Below are 20,520 nucleotides of genomic sequence, written 5' to 3'. Positions count from 1 at the left end.
ATGTGCAACTATGACATACAACTATCTACTGGGGCTTTGGGGGAAAATAAAAGGAGGAGGATTGGCAATAGATGTTAGCTCAGAGCAAAAAGAGGAGGATTAGCATGGATGTTAGCTCAGGGCTGATCTTCCTCACAAAATATAAAATAAAATAAAAATCAAATATTAAACATGTTTTTTCATAAGTTCTTTATGGAACAGAAAAGTGATTTAGAACCTTGATAAACAGCTTTTCCCATTTCTGAGAATAATTTAATAAATAACATTGCTTTCTGATTTGTCTAAAAATTCAGAAAACAGTCTACTTCCTAAAATCTCTACACATTGGTTTAAAAAAGTCTTCTTTTCTAGAATTTGCAAATAGGACAGACTATAACTCATTTGCTCAAAGCTTACCTGTCAGGGAACTATGTGAATATGCAATGGATGTTGCCACCCTTTATTAAACAATGTTTGTGTCTCAAAATACTTAACTTGTTTCGAAGGACTAAAGATATGGACAACAAATAAATAAATAAATAGGAATGGCAAATATTTCTCATGAAATAGGCAAAAAAAAAAAAAAAATGCACAAGGGGCTGGCCCGGCTGGATAGTGGTTAAGTTCGCATGGTCGGCTTCTGACAGCACCGGGGTTTGCAGGTTCGGATCCTGGGCGTGGACCTAGGCACTGCCCATCAAGCCACACTGCGGCAGGTGTCCCACATAAAGTGGAGGAAGATGGGCACGCATGTTAGCCCAGGGCCAATCTTCCTCAGCAAAAAAGAGAAGGATTGGCAACAGGTGTTAGCTCAGGGCTAATCTTCCTCACAAAGAAAAAAAAAAAGTTCTTGAGGGGCCAGCCCGATGGTGTAATGATTAGGTTTGTGCTCTCTGCTTCGGCTGCCTGGGGTTTGCAGGTTTGGATCCCGGGCACAGACCTATACTGGTCATCAAGCCATGCTATGGTGGCATCTCACATACAAAATAGAGGAAGATTGGCACAGATGTTAGCTCAGCAACAATCTTCCTCAAGCAAAAAGAGGAAGATTGGCAACAGATGTTAGATCAGGGCCAATCTTCCTCACCAAAACAAAACAAAAAAAAGTGTTTGAAAAATGTAATTGGTAGAATAAAATAATACTGTTTTTATACTTTGGTTTCTACTGGATATATTGAGTACAACTTGGTAAGTTGACAAATAAAGATATGAGGCAGTCATTAACCATTGTATAACATCATTTGTGAGTCATCTTAATCTGTTTTAGCAAAAATAAAAATGATAATCAGAAAAAGTACACTAAGTTTAAAAAGGACAAAATATTTTCACATATATTTACTTACTTGAATCGTAGAACCACCTGGTGCAATTGACAATATATCACTAATTATTCGCATTTCATATATGAAGTCAATGGGTTTACTGCAGTCACAGGATGAGTATGTTGTAGGGCCAGAGCAGGGCCTAGATTGTTGATTCTTCATCCAGTCATTCTCCATTACTAGACAGGCCACCAACATGATGGATTTCTGTCAAAATTAGAGAAAGATCTTGTTACCTTGCCTGTTTTAGTTTATGCTTTTGTTCCCAGGGCCTAGCTCAGTGCCTGACTTGATAAATATCTGGTAAATAAGTAAACAAATGAATAGGAGCTTCCAGTCTGGTAAAAGATCAAGAGGCTTTATTCTTATCAATGAAATAAAAATAACAGGCTGTGTGAAAGAGAACCTTCTGGAAAGATTGGAGATGTGGGAGGGAGTAGGCTATTTGCTGTTATACCCAAGTAAGGGAGCTTCGCTGGAAACATGCACCCATACACACACACACACACACACACACACACACACCCCACTGTGTAGATCTATATTTTTACAAATCCAAGGTTTCCATCCTCAATTCATCCCTTTGTAGAATTCTTGATATTAGGATCTCAGATCTAGAGCACGCTGGGTTATGCCAAGTTGTTGCAGAATTAGTCCCATTAGGTTAAGGCCAGGAAGAGGCAGAAGCATTTTGTAAAGCAGTTAAGCATATAGAAGAGATTTTTTAAATCACCGACTGGATTCCAGAGGACAGGGTAGAAACAATTGTGATATAGAATGGGCTGTGGAACAAGTCGGAGCTTAGAATAAAAGAGACAACGCCCAGCATGACCTTAGAATGCCACAGATGAGAGATGAAACAGAGTGGAAAGAGGGATTTTAATTACAGATAAATCTACAATAGTCCCCCATTATCCACGGGGGATACATTCTAAGACCCCCAGTGGATGCCTGAAACTGCAGATAGTACTGAACCCAATATATGCTATGTTTTTTCCTATACACCCATACCTGTGATAAATTTAATTTATAAATTAGGCACAATAAGAGGTTAACAACAATAACTAATAATAAAATAGAACAATTATAATAATATACTGTAATAAAAGTTACCATAGATTTTAGCAACCTCAGCATACATTTTTTTTTTCTTTCCTTGTTAAGTTGAGAATTTTCACCTTTTCACTTAAAGGAAACACTTTACAACTTCTCTTTGGCATATCCAAATTGCCAGCATCACTACCCCTGCACTTTGGGGCCATTATTAAGTAAAATAAGGGTTACTTGAACACAAGCACTGAGATACCTCCACAGTCATCTGATTACCAAGATGGCTACTAAGTGACTAACAGGCGGGTAATGTATACAGTGTGGATCCACTGGACAAAGGGGTGATTCACATCCCGTATGGACAGAGCAGGATGGTGTGAGATTTCATCACGCTACTCAGGACAGTATGCAAGTTAAAACTTAGGAATTGCTTATTTCTGAAATTTTTCATTTAATATTTTCAGACCACGGTTCACCATTGGTAAGTGAAACCACAGAAAATGAAACCATGGATAAGGGGGGACTACTGTATCACTCCCCTGCATAAAATTATATTCCATTGCATTTAGAAAAATGTCCAATTTCCCACCCTTGATTCATAGTAACTTGCCCAATCCTATGTATATGTCCTCATCTTCTAATGTCTTCCCCCAACCTCCCGTGATCCATATACATTCACTTTCTAATTCTGCTTCTCTAGCATATGTAGCTCATTTCACATCGTTGTCTGCTTCTTCTTGTCAGATCTCAAAATAAATGACATCTTTTCAGAGAGGTCTTTGCTAGCCAGGCAGTCTAAAGTAGAATCCCAGTTACTTCATATCACCTCACTTTATGTTAGTGCTCTGACGCTTATCTTGTTTGTGAATTTGTTTGTTTGGTTGGATAGTAGTTTAATTTATACATCTGCATGTCTCTCACATCCAACTAGAATGTTCTATGGGAGCAGAGAACTATCTACTTGCTAGCTATATTATCTTAGAAAAGCCACAGTAGTCTCCGCCCATCCGCAGTTTTGCTTTTCATGGTTTCAGTTACCTGTGGCCAACCATGTTCCAAAAATATTAAATGGAAAATTCCAGAAAGAAAAACTCATAAGTTTTAAATTGCATGTTCTTCTGAGTCATGTGGTGAAATCTTGTGCTGTCCCACTCTATCATGCCCAGGATGTAAATCATCCCTTTGTCCAGTGTATCCACACTGTATATGCTACCCGCTCATTAGTCACTTAGTAGCCATCTCGGTTATCAGATGAACTGTCACGGTGTTACAGTACTTGTGTCTGAATAACAATTATTTTACTTAATAATGTCCCCAAAGGGCAAGAGTAGTGATGCTGCAATTCGGATATTCCAAAGAGAGGCTGTAAAGGGTTTCTTTTAAGTGAAAAGGTGAAAGTTCTCAACTTAATAAGAAAAGAAAAAAAATGATGTGCTGAGGTTGCTAAAATCTATGGTAAGAAGCAATCTTCTATCTAAGAAATTGTGAAGAAGGAAAAAGAAATTTGTGCTAGTTTTCCTATTGCAACTCAAACTGAAAAAGTTATGACAGTGCATAAGTTCTTAGTTAAGAAGGAAAAGATTCCATTTGAACAGTAAGATATTTTGAAAGAGAGAGAGAGACCACATTCACATAAATTTTATTACATTTTGTGGTTACAATTTTTCTATTTTATTATTAGTTATGGTTGTTAAGCTCTTGCTATGCACGATTTATAAATTAAACTTTATCATAGGTATGTAAAAATAGGAAAAAACATAGTGAAGATAGACTTGGGTGCTATTCGTGGTTTCAGTCATCCCTGGGGGTCTTGGAACATATCCCCTGAGGATAAGGAGGGAATACTGTACTTAAAGTATCTGCTTTAGTTTCTCGCTATGAAAAGGGAAAGTAATATTACATATGTCAAAGGGTTGTTCTGAAGGTAAAATGAGGTAATAATTAAGTTGCTGAGAACTTACATGACATATGGATATTCAATTAATGATTGTTGAATGATTAAAAAGGTAGGAAGAATTTACACTGTAAAATAGTGAAAGGTATGAAATGTGGGGGTAGGCATGGGGAGGACAATGCAAGAAAGCTATAGGGGAGAAGGAAAGCAGTATGAGCCTTTACGTTAAACAAGGACAAAGACAATTTAAAACAACATTCTATTTTCACTATTAGTTTTGACAAGTACAACTGGAGGTTCTGTTGGAGGATCAGGAAGAACTGGACAATCATCTGGAGTGACGGAGAGTATTGCAACATCACCCGGAGAATCAGTAACAACTGAGTTATCATCAGGAGGAATAGGGACAACGAGACCATCAGTTGTATCAGGAACCTCTGCAACATCAGCAGGACTGAGAGGGACAACTGTTTCAGTAGAAGGAACATCTACAATATCAGCTGGACTGAGAGGAACAACCGGACCAAGAGTTAGCCAATTGGAGACAACAAGAAGATTAGTTGAAGGAACTGAGACACCTAGATCATCAATTGGATGGTCAGGGCAAGTAGAGACAACAGGACCAGAGGCTGCAGCATCAGGAACCACAGGACCATCATCTGAAGCGTCAGTGACAACTAGACCCTCATCCAGAGTGACTGAGACACCTAGACCATCACCTGGAGGGTCAGGAACAACTGGACCAACAGCTGGGCGCCTAGAGACAACAGGACCAGAGGCTGGAGCATCAGGGACCACAGGACCATCAGCTGAAGGATCAGGAACCACTGCTCCACTTGTTGTAGGTTCCAGGACACCTGGATCCTCACCTGGAAGATCCGGAGCCACTGGGCCAACAGCTGGCGTCACGGGGGCAACAGGACCAGCAACTGCAGGACCAGGGACCACGGGACCATCAGCTGAAGGATCAGCGACAACTGGACCGTCGGTTGGAGGGTCCACCGTCAGCCAGCCCGGACCATCAGCCAGAGTCCCAGGGTCCACTGGACCATCTCCTGTAGGATCAGGGACCACTGGACCACCTGTTTCAGGATCGAGGGCAACTGGACCATCAGTTGGAGAGTCAGCGACAAGTGGACCAGCAGCTCCAGGATCGGGAACAAGTGGAACATCAGCTGGACGATTAGAGACAACAGGACCAGCAGCTGGAGGATCAGGGACCACAGCACCATCAGCTGAAGAACGAGGGACAAGTGGACAGTCAGCCAGAGTATCAGGTTCCACGGGACCGTCTGTTCCAGGATCAGGGACCACTGTCCCATCGGTGGTGGGATCAGGGACAACCGGACCATCTGTTGGAGGGTCAGGGACAACTGGACCGTCAGATCGAAGATCAGGGACAACTGGATCATCAGGTGGAAGATCAGGAGCAACTGGACCATCAGCTGTAGACACAGGGGCTACAGGACCAGCAACTGGAGCAGCAGGGACCTCAAGGCCATCGGCTGAAGCGTCAGCGACCTCTGGACCAGGCGCCAGGGTAACAGGGACCAGTGGAGCATCTGTGGTAGGATCAGAGACGACTGGACCAGCTGTTGTAGGGTCGGGGACAACTGGACCTTCAGTTGAAGGGTCAGGGACAACTGGGCTGTCAGCTGAGGGGTCGAAGCCAACTGGACCATCCTCTGGAGTGACAGAGTCACCTGGATCTTCACCTGGAGGGTCAGGAACAACTGGGCCAACAGCTGGAGTCACAGTGGCACCAGGACCAGCCACTGGAGGATCAGGGACCACAGGGCCATCAGCTGAAGCTTCAGGGACAACGGGACTGTCCACCGGGGGGTCAGGCTCTACTGGGCCTGCCGCTGGAGGATCGGGGACGACTGGAACGTCATCTGCAGCACCAGGGCCAAGTGCACCATCCCCAGGAGTGTCAGGAACAACGGGACCGTCAGCTGAAGGATCGGCGACACCCGGACCATCAACCGGAGTACCAGGAACCGCTGGGCCATCTGTTGTAGTGTCAGGGACAACTGGAACCTCAGCTGGAGGGTCAGGGACAACCGGACCAGCTGCTGGAGGGTCAGGGACAACCGGACCCTCAGCTCGAGGATCCGAGACCACTGGATCATCAGCTGGGAGCTCAGGACCAGCTGGACCATCATCTGAAGCGTCAGTGACAACTAGACCCTCATCCGGAGTGACTGAGACACCTAGACCATCACCTGGAGGGTCAGGAACAACTGGACCAACAGCTGGGCCATTAGAGACAACAGGACCAGAGGCTGGAGCATCAGGGACCACAGGACCATCAGCTGAAGGATCAGGAACCACTGCTCCACTTGTTGTAGGTTCCAGGACACCTGGATCCTCACCTGGAAGATCCGGAGCCACTGGGCCAACAGCTGGCATCACGGGGGCAACAGGACCAGCAACTGCAGGACCAGGGACCACGGGACCATCAGCTGAAGGATCAGCGACAACTGGACCGTCGGTTGGAGGGTCCACCGTCAGCCAGCCCGGACCATCAGCCAGAGTCCCAGGGTCCACTGGACCATCTCCTGTAGGATCAGGGACCACTGGACCACCTGTTTCAGGATCGAGGGCAACTGGACCATCAGTTGGAGAGTCAGCGACAAGTGGACCAGCAGCTCCAGGATCGGGAACAAGCGGAACATCAGCTGGACGATTAGAGACAACAGGACCAGCATCTGGAGGATCAGGGACCACAGCACCATCAGCTGAAGAACGAGGGACAAGTGGACAGTCAGCCAGAGTATCAGGTTCCACGGGACCGTCTGTTCCAGGATCAGGGACCACTGTCCCATCGGTGGTGGGATCAGGGACAACCGGATCATCTGTTGGAGGGTCAGGGACAACTGGACCATCAGATCGAAGATCAGGGACAACTGGATCATCAGGTGGAAGATCAGGAGCAACTGGACCATCAGCTGGAGACACAGGGGCTACAGGACCAGCAACTGGAGCAGCAGGGACCTCAAGGCCATCGGCTGAAGCGTCAGCGACCTCTGGACCAGGCGCCAGGGTAACAGGGACCAGTGGAGCATCTGTGGTAGGATCAGAGACGACTGGACCAGCTGTTGTAGGGTCGGGGACAACTGGACCTTCAGTTGAAGGGTCAGGGACAACTGGGCTGTCAGCTGAGGGGTCGAAGCCAACTGGACCATCCTCTGGAGTAACAGAGTCACCTGGATCTTCACCTGGAGGGTCAGGAACAACTGGGCCCACAGCTGGAGTCACAGTGGCACCAGGACCAGCCACTGGAGGATCAGGGACCACAGGGCCATCAGCTGAAGCTTCAGGGACAACGGGACTGTCCACCGGGGGGTCAGGCTCTACTGGGCCTGCCGCTGGAGGATCGGGGACGACGGGAACGTCATCTGCAGCACCAGGGCCAAGTGCACCATCCCCAGGAGTGTCAGGAACAACGGGACCGTCAGCTGAAGGATCGGCGACACCCGGACCATCAACCGGAGTACCAGGAACCGCTGGGCCATCTGTTGTAGTGTCAGGGACAACTGGACCCTCAGCTGGAGGGTCAGGGACAACCAGACCAGCTGCTGGAGGGTCAGGGACAACCGGACCCTCAGCTCGAGGATCCGAGACCACTGGATCATCAGCTGGGAGCTCAGGACCAGCTGGACCATCATCTGAAGCGTCAGTGACAACTAGACCCTCATCCGGAGTGACTGAGACACCTAGACCATCACCTGGAGGGTCAGGAACAACTGGACCAACAGCTGGGCGCCTAGAGACAACAGGACCAGAGGCTGGAGCATCAGGGACCACAGGACCATCAGCTGAAGGATCAGGAACCACTGCTCCACTTGTTGTAGGTTCCAGGACACCTGGATCCTCACCTGGAAGATCCGGAGCCACTGGGCCAACAGCTGGCGTCACGGGGGCAACAGGACCAGCAACTGCAGGACCAGGGACCACGGGACCATCAGCTGAAGGATCAGCGACAACTGGACCGTCGGTTGGAGGGTCCACCGTCAGCCAGCCCGGACCATCAGCCAGAGTCCCAGGGTCCACTGGACCATCTCCTGTAGGATCAGGGACCACTGGACCACCTGTTTCAGGATCGAGGGCAACTGGACCATCAGTTGGAGAGTCAGCGACAAGTGGACCAGCAGCTCCAGGATCGGGAACAAGTGGAACATCAGCTGGACGATTAGAGACAACAGGACCAGCATCTGGAGGATCAGGGACCACAGCACCATCAGCTGAAGAACGAGGGACAAGTGGACAGTCAGCCAGAGTATCAGGTTCCACGGGACCGTCTGTTCCAGGATCAGGGACCACTGTCCCATCGGTGGTGGGATCAGGGACAACCGGACCATCTGTTGGAGGGTCAGGGACAACTGGACCATCAGATCGAAGATCAGGGACAACTGGATCATCAGGTGGAAGATCAGGAGCAACTGGACCATCAGCTGGAGACACAGGGGCTACAGGACCAGCAACTGGAGCAGCAGGGACCTCAAGGCCATCGGCTGAAGCATCAGCGACCTCTGGACCAGGCGCCAGGGTAACAGGGACCAGTGGAGCATCTGTGGTAGGATCAGAGACGACTGGACCAGCTGTTGTAGGGTCGGGGACAACTGGACCTTCAGTTGAAGGGTCAGGGACAACTGGGCTGTCAGCTGAGGGGTCGAAGCCAACTGGACCATCATCTGGAGTGACAGAGTCACCTGGATCTTCACCAGGAGGGTCAGGAACAATTGGGCCAACAGCTGGAGTCACAGTGGCACCAGGACCAGCCACTGGAGGATCAGGGACCACAGGGCCATCAGCTGAAGCTTCAGGGACAACGGGACTGTCCACCGGGGGGTCAGGCTCTACTGGGCCTGCCGCTGGAGGATCGGGGACGACTGGAACGTCATCTGCAGCACCAGGGCCAAGTGCACCATTCCCAGGAGTGTCAGGAACAACGGGACCGTCAGCTGAAGGATCGGCGACACCCGGACCATCAACCGGAGTACCAGGAACCGCTGGGCCATCTGTTGTAGTGTCAGGGACAACTGGACCCTCAGCTGGAGGGTCAGGGACAACCGGACCAGCTGCTGGAGGGTCAGGGACAACCGGACCCTCAGCTCGAGGATCCGAGACCACTGGATCATCAGCTGGGAGCTCAGGACCAGCTGGACCATCATCTGAAGCGTCAGTGACAACTAGACCCTCATCCGGAGTGACTGAGACACCTAGACCATCACCTGGAGGGTCAGGAACAACTGGACCAACAGCTGGGCCATTAGAGACAACAGGACCAGAGGCTGGAGCATCAGGGACCACAGGACCATCAGCTGAAGGATCAGGAACCACTGCTCCACTTGTTGTAGGTTCCAGGACACCTGGATCCTCACCTGGAAGATCCGGAGCCACTGGGCCAACAGCTGGCGTCACGGGGGCAACAGGACCAGCAACTGCAGGACCAGGGACCACGGGACCATCAGCTGAAGGATCAGCGACAACTGGACCGTCGGTTGGAGGGTCCACCGTCAGCCAGCCCGGACCATCAGCCAGAGTCCCAGGGTCCACTGGACCATCTCCTGTAGGATCAGGGACCACTGGACCACCTGTTTCAGGATCGAGGGCAACTGGACCATCAGTTGGAGAGTCAGCGACAAGTGGACCAGCAGCTCCAGGATCGGGAACAAGTGGAACATCAGCTGGACGATTAGAGACAACAGGACCAGCAGCTGGAGGATCAGGGACCACAGCACCATCAGCTGAAGAACGAGGGACAAGTGGACAGTCAGCCAGAGTATCAGGTTCCACGGGACCGTCTGTTCCAGGATCAGGGACCACTGTCCCATCGGTGGTGGGATCAGGGACAACCGGACCATCGGTTGCAGGGTCAGGGACAACTGGACCGTCAGATCGAAGATCAGGGACAACTGGATCATCAGGTGGAAGATCAGGAGCAACTGGACCATCAGCTGGAGACACAGGGGCTACAGGACCAGCAACTGGAGCAGCAGGGACCTCAAGGCCATCGGCTGAAGCGTCAGCGACCTCTGGACCAGGCGCCAGGGTAACAGGGACCAGTGGAGCATCTGTGGTAGGATCAGAGACGACTGGACCAGCTGTTGTAGGGTCGGGGACAACTGGACCTTCAGTTGAAGGGTCAGGGACAACTGGGCTGTCAGCTGAGGGGTCGAAGCCAACTGGACCATCATCTGGCATGACAGAGTCACCTGGATCTTCACCTGGAGGGTCAGGAACAACTGGGCCAACAGCTGGAGTCACAGTGGCACCAGGACCAGCCACTGGAGGATCAGGGACCACAGGGCCATCAGCTGAAGCTTCAGGGACAACGGGACTGTCCACCGGGGGGTCAGGCTCTACTGGGCCTGCCGCTGGAGGATCGGGGACGACTGGAACGTCATCTGCAGCACCAGGGCCAAGTGCACCATCCCCAGGAGTGTCAGGAACAACGGGACCGTCAGCTGAAGGATCGGCGACACCCGGACCATCAACCGGAGTACCAGGAACCGCTGGGCCATCTGTTGTAGTGTCAGGGACAACTGGACCCTCAGCTGGAGGGTCAGGGACAACCGGACCAGCTGCTGGAGGGTCAGGGACAACCGGACCCTCAGCTCGAGGATCCGAGACCACTGGATCATCAGCTGGGAGCTCAGGACCAGCTGGACCATCATCTGAAGCATCAGTGACAAATAGACCCTCATCCGGAGTGACTGAGACACCTAGACCATCACCTGGAGGGTCAGGAACAACTGGACCAACATCTGGGCGCCTAGAGACAACAGGACCAGAGGCTGGAGCATCAGGGACCACAGGACCATCAGCTGAAGGATCAGGAACCACTGCTCCACTTGTTGTAGGTTCCAGGACACCTGGATCCTCACCTGGAAGATCCGGAGCCACTGGGCCAACAGCTGGCGTCACGGGGGCAACAGGACCAGCAACTGCAGGACCAGGGACCACGGGACCATCAGCTGAAGGATCAGCGACAACTGGACCGTCGGTTGGAGGGTCCACCGTCAGCCAGCCCGGACCATCAGCCAGAGTCCCAGGGTCCACTGGACCATCTCCTGTAGGATCAGGGACCACTGGACCACCTGTTTCAGGATCGAGGGCAACTGGACCATCAGTTGGAGAGTCAGCGACAAGTGGACCAGCAGCTCCAGGATCGGGAACAAGTGGAACATCAGCTGGACGATTAGAGACAACAGGACCAGCATCTGGAGGATCAGGGACCACAGCACCATCAGCTGAAGAACGAGGGACAAGTGGACAGTCAGCCAGAGTATCAGGTTCCACGGGACCGTCTGTTCCAGGATCAGGGACCACTGTCCCATCGGTGGTGGGATCAGGGACAACCGGACCATCTGTTGGAGGGTCAGGGACAACTGGACCGTCAGATCGAAGATCAGGGACAACTGGATCATCAGGTGGAAGATCAGGAGCAACTGGACCATCAGCTGGAGACACAGGGGCTACAGGACCAGGAGCAGCAGGGACCTCAAGGCCATCGGCTGAAGCGTCAGCGACCTCTGGACCAGGCGCCAGGGTAACAGGGACCAGTGGAGCATCTGTGGTAGGATCAGAGACGACTGGACCAGCTGTTGTAGGGTCGGGGACAACTGGACCTTCAGTTGAAGGGTCAGGGACAACTGGGCTGTCAGCTGAGGGGTCGAAGCCAACTGGACCATCATCTGGAGTGACAGAGTCACCTGGATCTTCACCTGGAGGGTCAGGAACAACTGGGCCCACAGCTGGAGTCACAGTGGCACCAGGACCAGCCACTGGAGGATCAGGGACCACAGGGCCATCAGCTGAAGCTTCAGGGACAACGGGACTGTCCACCGGGGGGTCAGGCTCTACTGGGCCTGCCGCTGGAGGATCGGGGACGACTGGAACGTCATCTGCAGCACCAGGGCCAAGTGCACCATCCCCAGGAGTGTCAGGAACAACGGGACCGTCAGCTGAAGGATCGGCGACACCCGGACCATCAACCGGAGTACCAGGAACCGCTGGGCCATCTGTTGTAGTGTCAGGGACAACTGGACCCTCAGCTGGAGGGTCAGGGACAACCGGACCAGCTGCTGGAGGGTCAGGGACAACCGGACCCTCAGCTCGAGGATCCGAGACCACTGGATCATCAGCTGGGAGCTCAGGACCAGCTGGACCATCATCTGAAGCGTCAGTGACAACTAGACCCTCATCCGGAGTGACTGAGACACCTAGACCATCACCTGGAGGGTCAGGAACAACTGGACCAACAGCTGGGCCATTAGAGACAACAGGACCAGAGGCTGGAGCATCAGGGACCACAGGACCATCAGCTGAAGGATCAGGAACCACTGCTCCACTTGTTGTAGGTTCCAGGACACCTGGATCCTCACCTGGAAGATCCGGAGCCACTGGGCCAACAGCTGGCGTCACGGGGGCAACAGGACCAGCAACTGCAGGACCAGGGACCACGGGACCATCAGCTGAAGGATCAGCGACAACTGGACCGTCGGTTGGAGGGTCCACCGTCAGCCAGCCCGGACCATCAGCCAGAGTCCCAGGGTCCACTGGACCATCTCCTGTAGGATCAGGGACCACTGGACCACCTGTTTCAGGATCGAGGGCAACTGGACCATCAGTTGGAGAGTCAGCGACAAGTGGACCAGCAGCTCCAGGATCGGGAACAAGTGGAACATCAGCTGGACGATTAGAGACAACAGGACCAGCAGCTGGAGGATCAGGGACCACAGCACCATCAGCTGAAGAACGAGGGACAAGTGGACAGTCAGCCAGAGTATCAGGTTCCACGGGACCGTCTGTTCCAGGATCAGGGACCACTGTCCCATCGGTGGTGGGATCAGGGACAACCGGACCATCTGTTGCAGGGTCAGGGACAACTGGACCGTCAGATCGAAGATCAGGGACAACTGGATCATCAGGTGGAAGATCAGGAGCAACTGGACCATCAGCTGGAGACACAGGGGTTACAGGACCAGCAACTGGAGCAGCAGGGACCTCAAGGCCATCGGCTGAAGCGTCAGCGACCTCTGGACCAGGCGCCAGGGTAACAGGGACCAGTGGAGCATCTGTGGTAGGATCAGAGACGACTGGACCAGCTGTTGTAGGGTCGGGGACAACTGGACCTTCAGTTGAAGGGTCAGGGACAACTGGGCTGTCAGCTGAGGGGTCGAAGCCAACTGGACCATCATCTGGCGTGACAGAGTCACCTGGATCTTCACCTGGAGGGTCAGGAACAACTGGGCCAACAGCTGGAGTCACAGTGGCACCAGGACCAGCCACTGGAGGATCAGGGACCACAGGGCCATCAGCTGAAGCTTCAGGGACAACGGGACTGTCCACCGGGGGGTCAGGCTCTACTGGGCCTGCCGCTGGAGGATCGGGGACGACTGGAACGTCATCTGCAGCACCAGGGCCAAGTGCACCATCCCCAGGAGTGTCAGGAACAACGGGACCGTCAGCTGAAGGATCGGCGACACCCGGACCATCAACCGGAGTACCAGGAACCGCTGGGCCATCTGTTGTAGTGTCAGGGACAACTGGACCCTCAGCTGGAGGGTCAGGGACAACCGGACCAGCTGCTGGAGGGTCAGGGACAACCGGACCCTCAGCTCGAGGATCCGAGACCACTGGATCATCAGCTGGGAGCTCAGGACCAGCTGGACCATCATCTGAAGCGTCAGTGACAACTAGACCCTCATCCGGAGTGACTGAGACACCTAGACCATCACCTGGAGGGTCAGGAACAACTGGACCAACAGCTGGGCCATTAGAGACAACAGGACCAGAGGCTGGAGCATCAGGGACCACAGGACCATCAGCTGAAGGATCAGGAACCACTGCTCCACTTGTTGTAGGTTCCAGGACACCTGGATCCTCACCTGGAAGATCCGGAGCCACTGGGCCAACAGCTGGCGTCACGGGGGCAACAGGACCAGCAACTGCAGGACCAGGGACCACGGGACCATCAGCTGAAGGATCAGCGACAACTGGACCGTCGGTTGGAGGGTCCACCGTCAGCCAGCCCGGACCATCAGCCAGAGTCCCAGGGTCCACTGGACCATCTCCTGTAGGATCAGGGACCACTGGACCACCTGTTTCAGGATCGAGGGCAACTGGACCATCAGTTGGAGAGTCAGCGACAAGTGGACCAGCAGCTCCAGGATCGGGAACAAGTGGAACATCAGCTGGACGATTAGAGACAACAGGACCAGCAGCTGGAGGATCAGGGACCACAGCACCATCAGCTGAAGAACGAGGGACAAGTGGACAGTCAGCCAGAGTATCAGGTTCCACGGGACCGTCTGTTCCAGGATCAGGGACCACTGTCCCATCGGTGGTGGGATCAGGGACAACCGGACCATCTGTTGCAGGGTCAGGGACAACTGGACCGTCAGATCGAAGATCAGGGACAACTGGATCATCAGGTGGAAGATCAGGAGCAACTGGACCATCAGCTGGAGACACAGGGGCTACAGGACCAGCAACTGGAGCAGCAGGGACCTCAAGGCCATCGGCTGAAGCGTCAGCGACCTCTGGACCAGGCGCCAGGGTAACAGGGACCAGTGGAGCATCTGTGGTAGGATCAGAGACGACTGGACCAGCTGTTGTAGGGTCGGGGACAACTGGACCTTCAGTTGAAGGGTCAGGGACAACTGGGCTGTCAGCTGAGGGGTCGAAGCCAACTGGACCATCCTCTGGAGTGACAGAGTCACCTGGATCTTCACCTGGAGGGTCAGGAACAACTGGGCCCACAGCTGGAGTCACAGTGGCACCAGGACCAGCCACTGGAGGATCAGGGACCACAGGGCCATCAGCTGAAGCTTCAGGGACAACGGGACTGTCCACCGGGGGGTCAGGCTCTACTGGGCCTGCCGCTGGAGGATCGGGGACGACTGGAACGTCATCTGCAGCACCAGGGCCAAGTGCACCATCCCCAGGAGTGTCAGGAACAACGGGACCGTCAGCTGAAGGATCGGCGACACCCGGACCATCAACCGGAGTACCAGGAACCGCTGGGCCATCTGTTGTAGTGTCAGGGACAACTGGACCCTCAGCTGGAGGGTCAGGGACAACCGGACCAGCTGCTGGAGGGTCAGGGACAACCGGACCCTCAGCTCGAGGATCCGAGACCACTGGATCATCAGCTGGGAGCTCAGGACCAGCTGGACCATCATCTGAAGCGTCAGTGACAACTAGACCCTCATCCGGAGTGACTGAGACACCTAGACCATCACCTGGAGGGTCAGGAACAACTGGACCAACAGCTGGGCCATTAGAGACAACAGGACCAGAGGCTGGAGCATCAGGGACCACAGGACCATCAGCTGAAGGATCAGGAACCACTGCTCCACTTGTTGTAGGTTCCAGGACACCTGGATCCTCACCTGGAAGATCCGGAGCCACTGGGCCAACAGCTGGCGTCACGGGGGCAACAGGACCAGCAACTGCAGGACCAGGGACCATGGGACCATCAGCTGAAGGATCAGCGACAACTGGACCGTCGGTTGGAGGGTCCACCGTCAGCCAGCCCGGACCATCAGCCAGAGTCCCAGGGTCCACTGGACCATCTCCTGTAGGATCAGGGACCACTGGACCACCTGTTTCAGGATCGAGGGCAACTGGACCATCAGTTGGAGAGTCAGCGACAAGTGGACCAGCAGCTCCAGGATCGGGAACAAGTGGAACATCAGCTGGACGATTAGAGACAACAGGACCAGCAGCTGGAGGATCAGGGACCACAGCACCATCAGCTGAAGAACGAGGGACAAGTGGACAGTCAGCCAGAGTATCAGGTTCCACGGGACCGTCTGTTCCAGGATCAGGGACCACTGTCCCATCGGTGGTGGGATCAGGGACAACCGGACCATCTGTTGGAGGGTCAGGGACAACTGGACCGTCAGATCGAAGATCAGGGACAACTGGATCATCAGGTGGAAGATCAGGAGCAACTGGACCATCAGCTGTAGACACAGGGGCTACAGGACCAGCAACTGGAGCAGCAGGGACCTCAAGGCCATCGGCTGAAGCGTCAGCGACCTCTGGACCAGGCGCCAGGGTAACAGGGACCAGTGGAGCATCTGTGGTAGGATCAGAGACGACTGGACCAGCTGTTGTAGGGTCGGGGACAACTGGACCTTCAGTTGAAGGGTCAGGGACAACTGGGCTGTCAGCTGAGGGGTCGAAGCCAACTGGACCATCCTCTGGAGTGACAGAGTCACCTGGATCTTCACCTGGAGGGTCAGGAACAACTGGGCCCACAGCTGGAGTCACAGTGGCACCAGGACCAGCCACTGGAGGATCAGGGACCACAGGGCCATCAGCTGAAGCTTCAGGGACAACGGGACTGTCCACCGGGGGGTCAGGCTCTACTGGGCCTGCCGCTGGAGGATCGGGGACGACTGGAACGTCATCTGCAGCACCAGGGCCAAGTGCACCATCCCCAGGAGTGTCAGGAACAACGGGACCGTCAGCTGAAGGATCGGCGACACCCGGACCATCAACCGGAGTACCAGGAACCGCTGGGCCATCTGTTGTAGTGTCAGGGACAACTGGACCCTCAGCTGGAGGGTCAGGGACAACCGGACCAGCTGCTGGAGGGTCAGGGACAACCGGACCCTCAGCTCGAGGATCCGAGACCACTGGATCATCAGCTGGGAGCTCAGGACCAGCTGGACCATCATCTGAAGCGTCAGTGACAACTAGACCCTCATCCGGAGTGACTGAGACACCTAGACCATCACCTGGAGGGTCAGGAACAACTGGACCAACAGCTGGGCCATTAGAGACAACAGGACCAGAGGCTGGAGCATCAGGGACCACAGGACCATCAGCTGAAGGATCAGGAACCACTGCTCCACTTGTTGTAGGTTCCAGGACACCTGGATCCTCACCTGGAAGATCCGGAGCCACTGGGCCAACAGCTGGCGTCACGGGGGCAACAGGACCAGCAACTGCAGGACCAGGGACCACGGGACCATCAGCTGAAGGATCAGCGACAACTGGACCGTCGGTTGGAGGGTCCACCGTCAGCCAGCCCGGACCATCAGCCAGAGTCCCAGGGTCCACTGGACCATCTCCTGTAGGATCAGGGACCACTGGACCACCTGTTTCAGGATCGAGGGCAACTGGACCATCAGTTGGAGAGTCAGCGACAAGTGGACCAGCAGCTCCAGGATCGGGAACAAGTGGAACATCAGCTGGACGATTAGAGACAACAGGACCAGCAGCTGGAGGATCAGGGACCACAGCACCATCAGCTGAAGAACGAGGGACAAGTGGACAGTCAGCCAGAGTATCAGGTTCCACGGGACCGTCTGTTCCAGGATCAGGGACCACTGTCCCATCGGTGGTGGGATCAGGGACAACCGGACCATCTGTTGCAGGGTCAGGGACAACTGGACCGTCAGATCGAAGATCAGGGACAACTGGATCATCAGGTGGAAGATCAGGAGCAACTGGACCATCAGCTGGAGACACAGGGGCTACAGGACCAGCAACTGGAGCAGCAGGGACCTCAAGGCCATCGGCTGAAGCGTCAGCGACCTCTGGACCAGGCGCCAGGGTAACAGGGACCAGTGGAGCATCTGTGGTAGGATCAGAGACGACTGGACCAGCTGTTGTAGGGTCGGGGACAACTGGACCTTCAGTTGAAGGGTCAGGGACAACTGGGCTGTCAGCTGAGGGGTCGAAGCCAACTGGACCATCATCTGGCGTGACAGAGTCACCTGGATCTTCACCTGGAGGGTCAGGAACAACTGGGCCAACAGCTGGAGTCACAGTGGCACCAGGACCAGCCACTGGAGGATCAGGGACCACAGGGCCATCAGCTGAAGCTTCAGGGACAACGGGACTGTCCACCGGGGGGTCAGGCTCTACTGGGCCTGCCGCTGGAGGATCGGGGACGACTGGAACGTCATCTGCAGCACCAGGGCCAAGTGCACCATCCCCAGGAGTGTCAGGAACAACGGGACCGTCAGCTGAAGGATCGGCGACACCCGGACCATCAACCGGAGTACCAGGAACCGCTGGGCCATCTGTTGTAGTGTCAGGGACAACTGGACCCTCAGCTGGAGGGTCAGGGACAACCGGACCAGCTGCTGGAGGGTCAGGGACAACCGGACCCTCAGCTCGAGGATCCGAGACCACTGGATCATCAGCTGGGAGCTCAGGACCAGCTGGACCATCATCTGAAGCGTCAGTGACAACTAGACCCTCATCCGGAGTGACTGAGACACCTAGACCATCACCTGGAGGGTCAGGAACAACTGGACCAACAGCTGGGCCATTAGAGACAACAGGACCAGAGGCTGGAGCATCAGGGACCACAGGACCATCAGCTGAAGGATCAGGAACCACTGCTCCACTTGTTGTAGGTTCCAGGACACCTGGATCCTCACCTGGAAGATCCGGAGCCACTGGGCCAACAGCTGGCGTCACGGGGGCAACAGGACCAGCAACTGCAGGACCAGGGACCATGGGACCATCAGCTGAAGGATCAGCGACAACTGGACCGTCGGTTGGAGGGTCCACCGTCAGCCAGCCCGGACCATCAGCCAGAGTCCCAGGGTCCACTGGACCATCTCCTGTAGGATCAGGGACCACTGGACCACCTGTTTCAGGATCGAGGGCAACTGGACCATCAGTTGGAGAGTCAGCGACAAGTGGACCAGCAGCTCCAGGATCGGGAACAAGTGGAACATCAGCTGGACGATTAGAGACAACAGGACCAGCAGCTGGAGGATCAGGGACCACAGCACCATCAGCTGAAGAACGAGGGACAAGTGGACAGTCAGCCAGAGTATCAGGTTCCACGGGACCGTCTGTTCCAGGATCAGGGACCACTGTCCCATCGGTGGTGGGATCAGGGACAACCGGACCATCTGTTGGAGGGTCAGGGACAACTGGACCGTCAGATCGAAGATCAGGGACAACTGGATCATCAGGTGGAAGATCAGGAGCAACTGGACCATCAGCTGTAGACACAGGGGCTACAGGACCAGCAACTGGAGCAGCAGGGACCTCAAGGCCATCGGCTGAAGCGTCAGCGACCTCTGGACCAGGCGCCAGGGTAACAGGGACCAGTGGAGCATCTGTGGTAGGATCAGAGACGACTGGACCAGCTGTTGTAGGGTCGGGGACAACTGGACCTTCAGTTGAAGGGTCAGGGACAACTGGGCTGTCAGCTGAGGGGTCGAAGCCAACTGGACCATCCTCTGGAGTGACAGAGTCACCTGGATCTTCACCTGGAGGGTCAGGAACAACTGGGCCCACAGCTGGAGTCACAGTGGCACCAGGACCAGCCACTGGAGGATCAGGGACCACAGGGCCATCAGCTGAAGCTTCAGGGACAACGGGACTGTCCACCGGGGGGTCAGGCTCTACTGGGCCTGCCGCTGGAGGATCGGGGACGACTGGAACGTCATCTGCAGCACCAGGGCCAAGTGCACCATCCCCAGGAGTGTCAGGAACAACGGGACCGTCAGCTGAAGGATCGGCGACACCCGGACCATCAACCGGAGTACCAGGAACCGCTGGGCCATCTGTTGTAGTGTCAGGGACAACTGGACCCTCAGCTGGAGGGTCAGGGACAACCGGACCAGCTGCTGGAGGGTCAGGGACAACCGGACCCTCAGCTCGAGGATCCGAGACCACTGGATCATCAGCTGGGAGCTCAGGACCAGCTGGACCATCATCTGAAGCGTCAGTGACAACTAGACCCTCATCCGGAGTGACTGAGACACCTAGACCATCACCTGGAGGGTCAGGAACAACTGGACCAACAGCTGGGCCATTAGAGACAACAGGACCAGAGGCTGGAGCATCAGGGACCACAGGACCATCAGCTGAAGGATCAGGAACCACTGCTCCACTTGTTGTAGGTTCCAGGACACCTGGATCCTCACCTGGAAGATCCGGAGCCACTGGGCCAACAGCTGGCGTCACGGGGGCAACAGGACCAGCAACTGCAGGACCAGGGACCACGGGACCATCAGCTGAAGGATCAGCGACAACTGGACCGTCGGTTGGAGGGTCCACCGTCAGCCAGCCCGGACCATCAGCCAGAGTCCCAGGGTCCACTGGACCATCTCCTGTAGGATCAGGGACCACTGGACCACCTGTTTCAGGATCGAGGGCAACTGGACCATCAGTTGGAGAGTCAGCGACAAGTGGACCAGCAGCTCCAGGATCGGGAACAAGTGGAACATCAGCTGGACGATTAGAGACAACAGGACCAGCAGCTGGAGGATCAGGGAC

At 54.3% G+C, this 20,520-nt stretch overlaps 1 protein-coding gene across 1 annotated transcript in view; it reads left to right on the top strand.

Annotated features, from left to right (window-relative positions):
- The window catches only part of MUC19 (mucin 19, oligomeric), a 143,905-nt gene that overhangs the window by 75,707 nt on the left and 47,678 nt on the right, over positions 1-20,520 (top strand). Inside the window, exon 50 of the mRNA XM_058557397.1 lies at positions 4,521-19,997. Coding sequence (XP_058413380.1) covers positions 4,521-19,997 — 15,477 coding nt within the window. The remainder of the gene's footprint in view (positions 1-4,520; positions 19,998-20,520) is intronic.

This window comes from Diceros bicornis, chromosome 17 (genome assembly GCF_020826845.1).
Source record: "Diceros bicornis minor isolate mBicDic1 chromosome 17, mDicBic1.mat.cur, whole genome shotgun sequence".
Lineage (NCBI taxonomy): Eukaryota > Metazoa > Chordata > Mammalia > Perissodactyla > Rhinocerotidae > Diceros > Diceros bicornis.
Note: the sequence above shows the minus strand (reverse complement) of the source record. Positions and strands in the feature narration are given on the sequence as shown.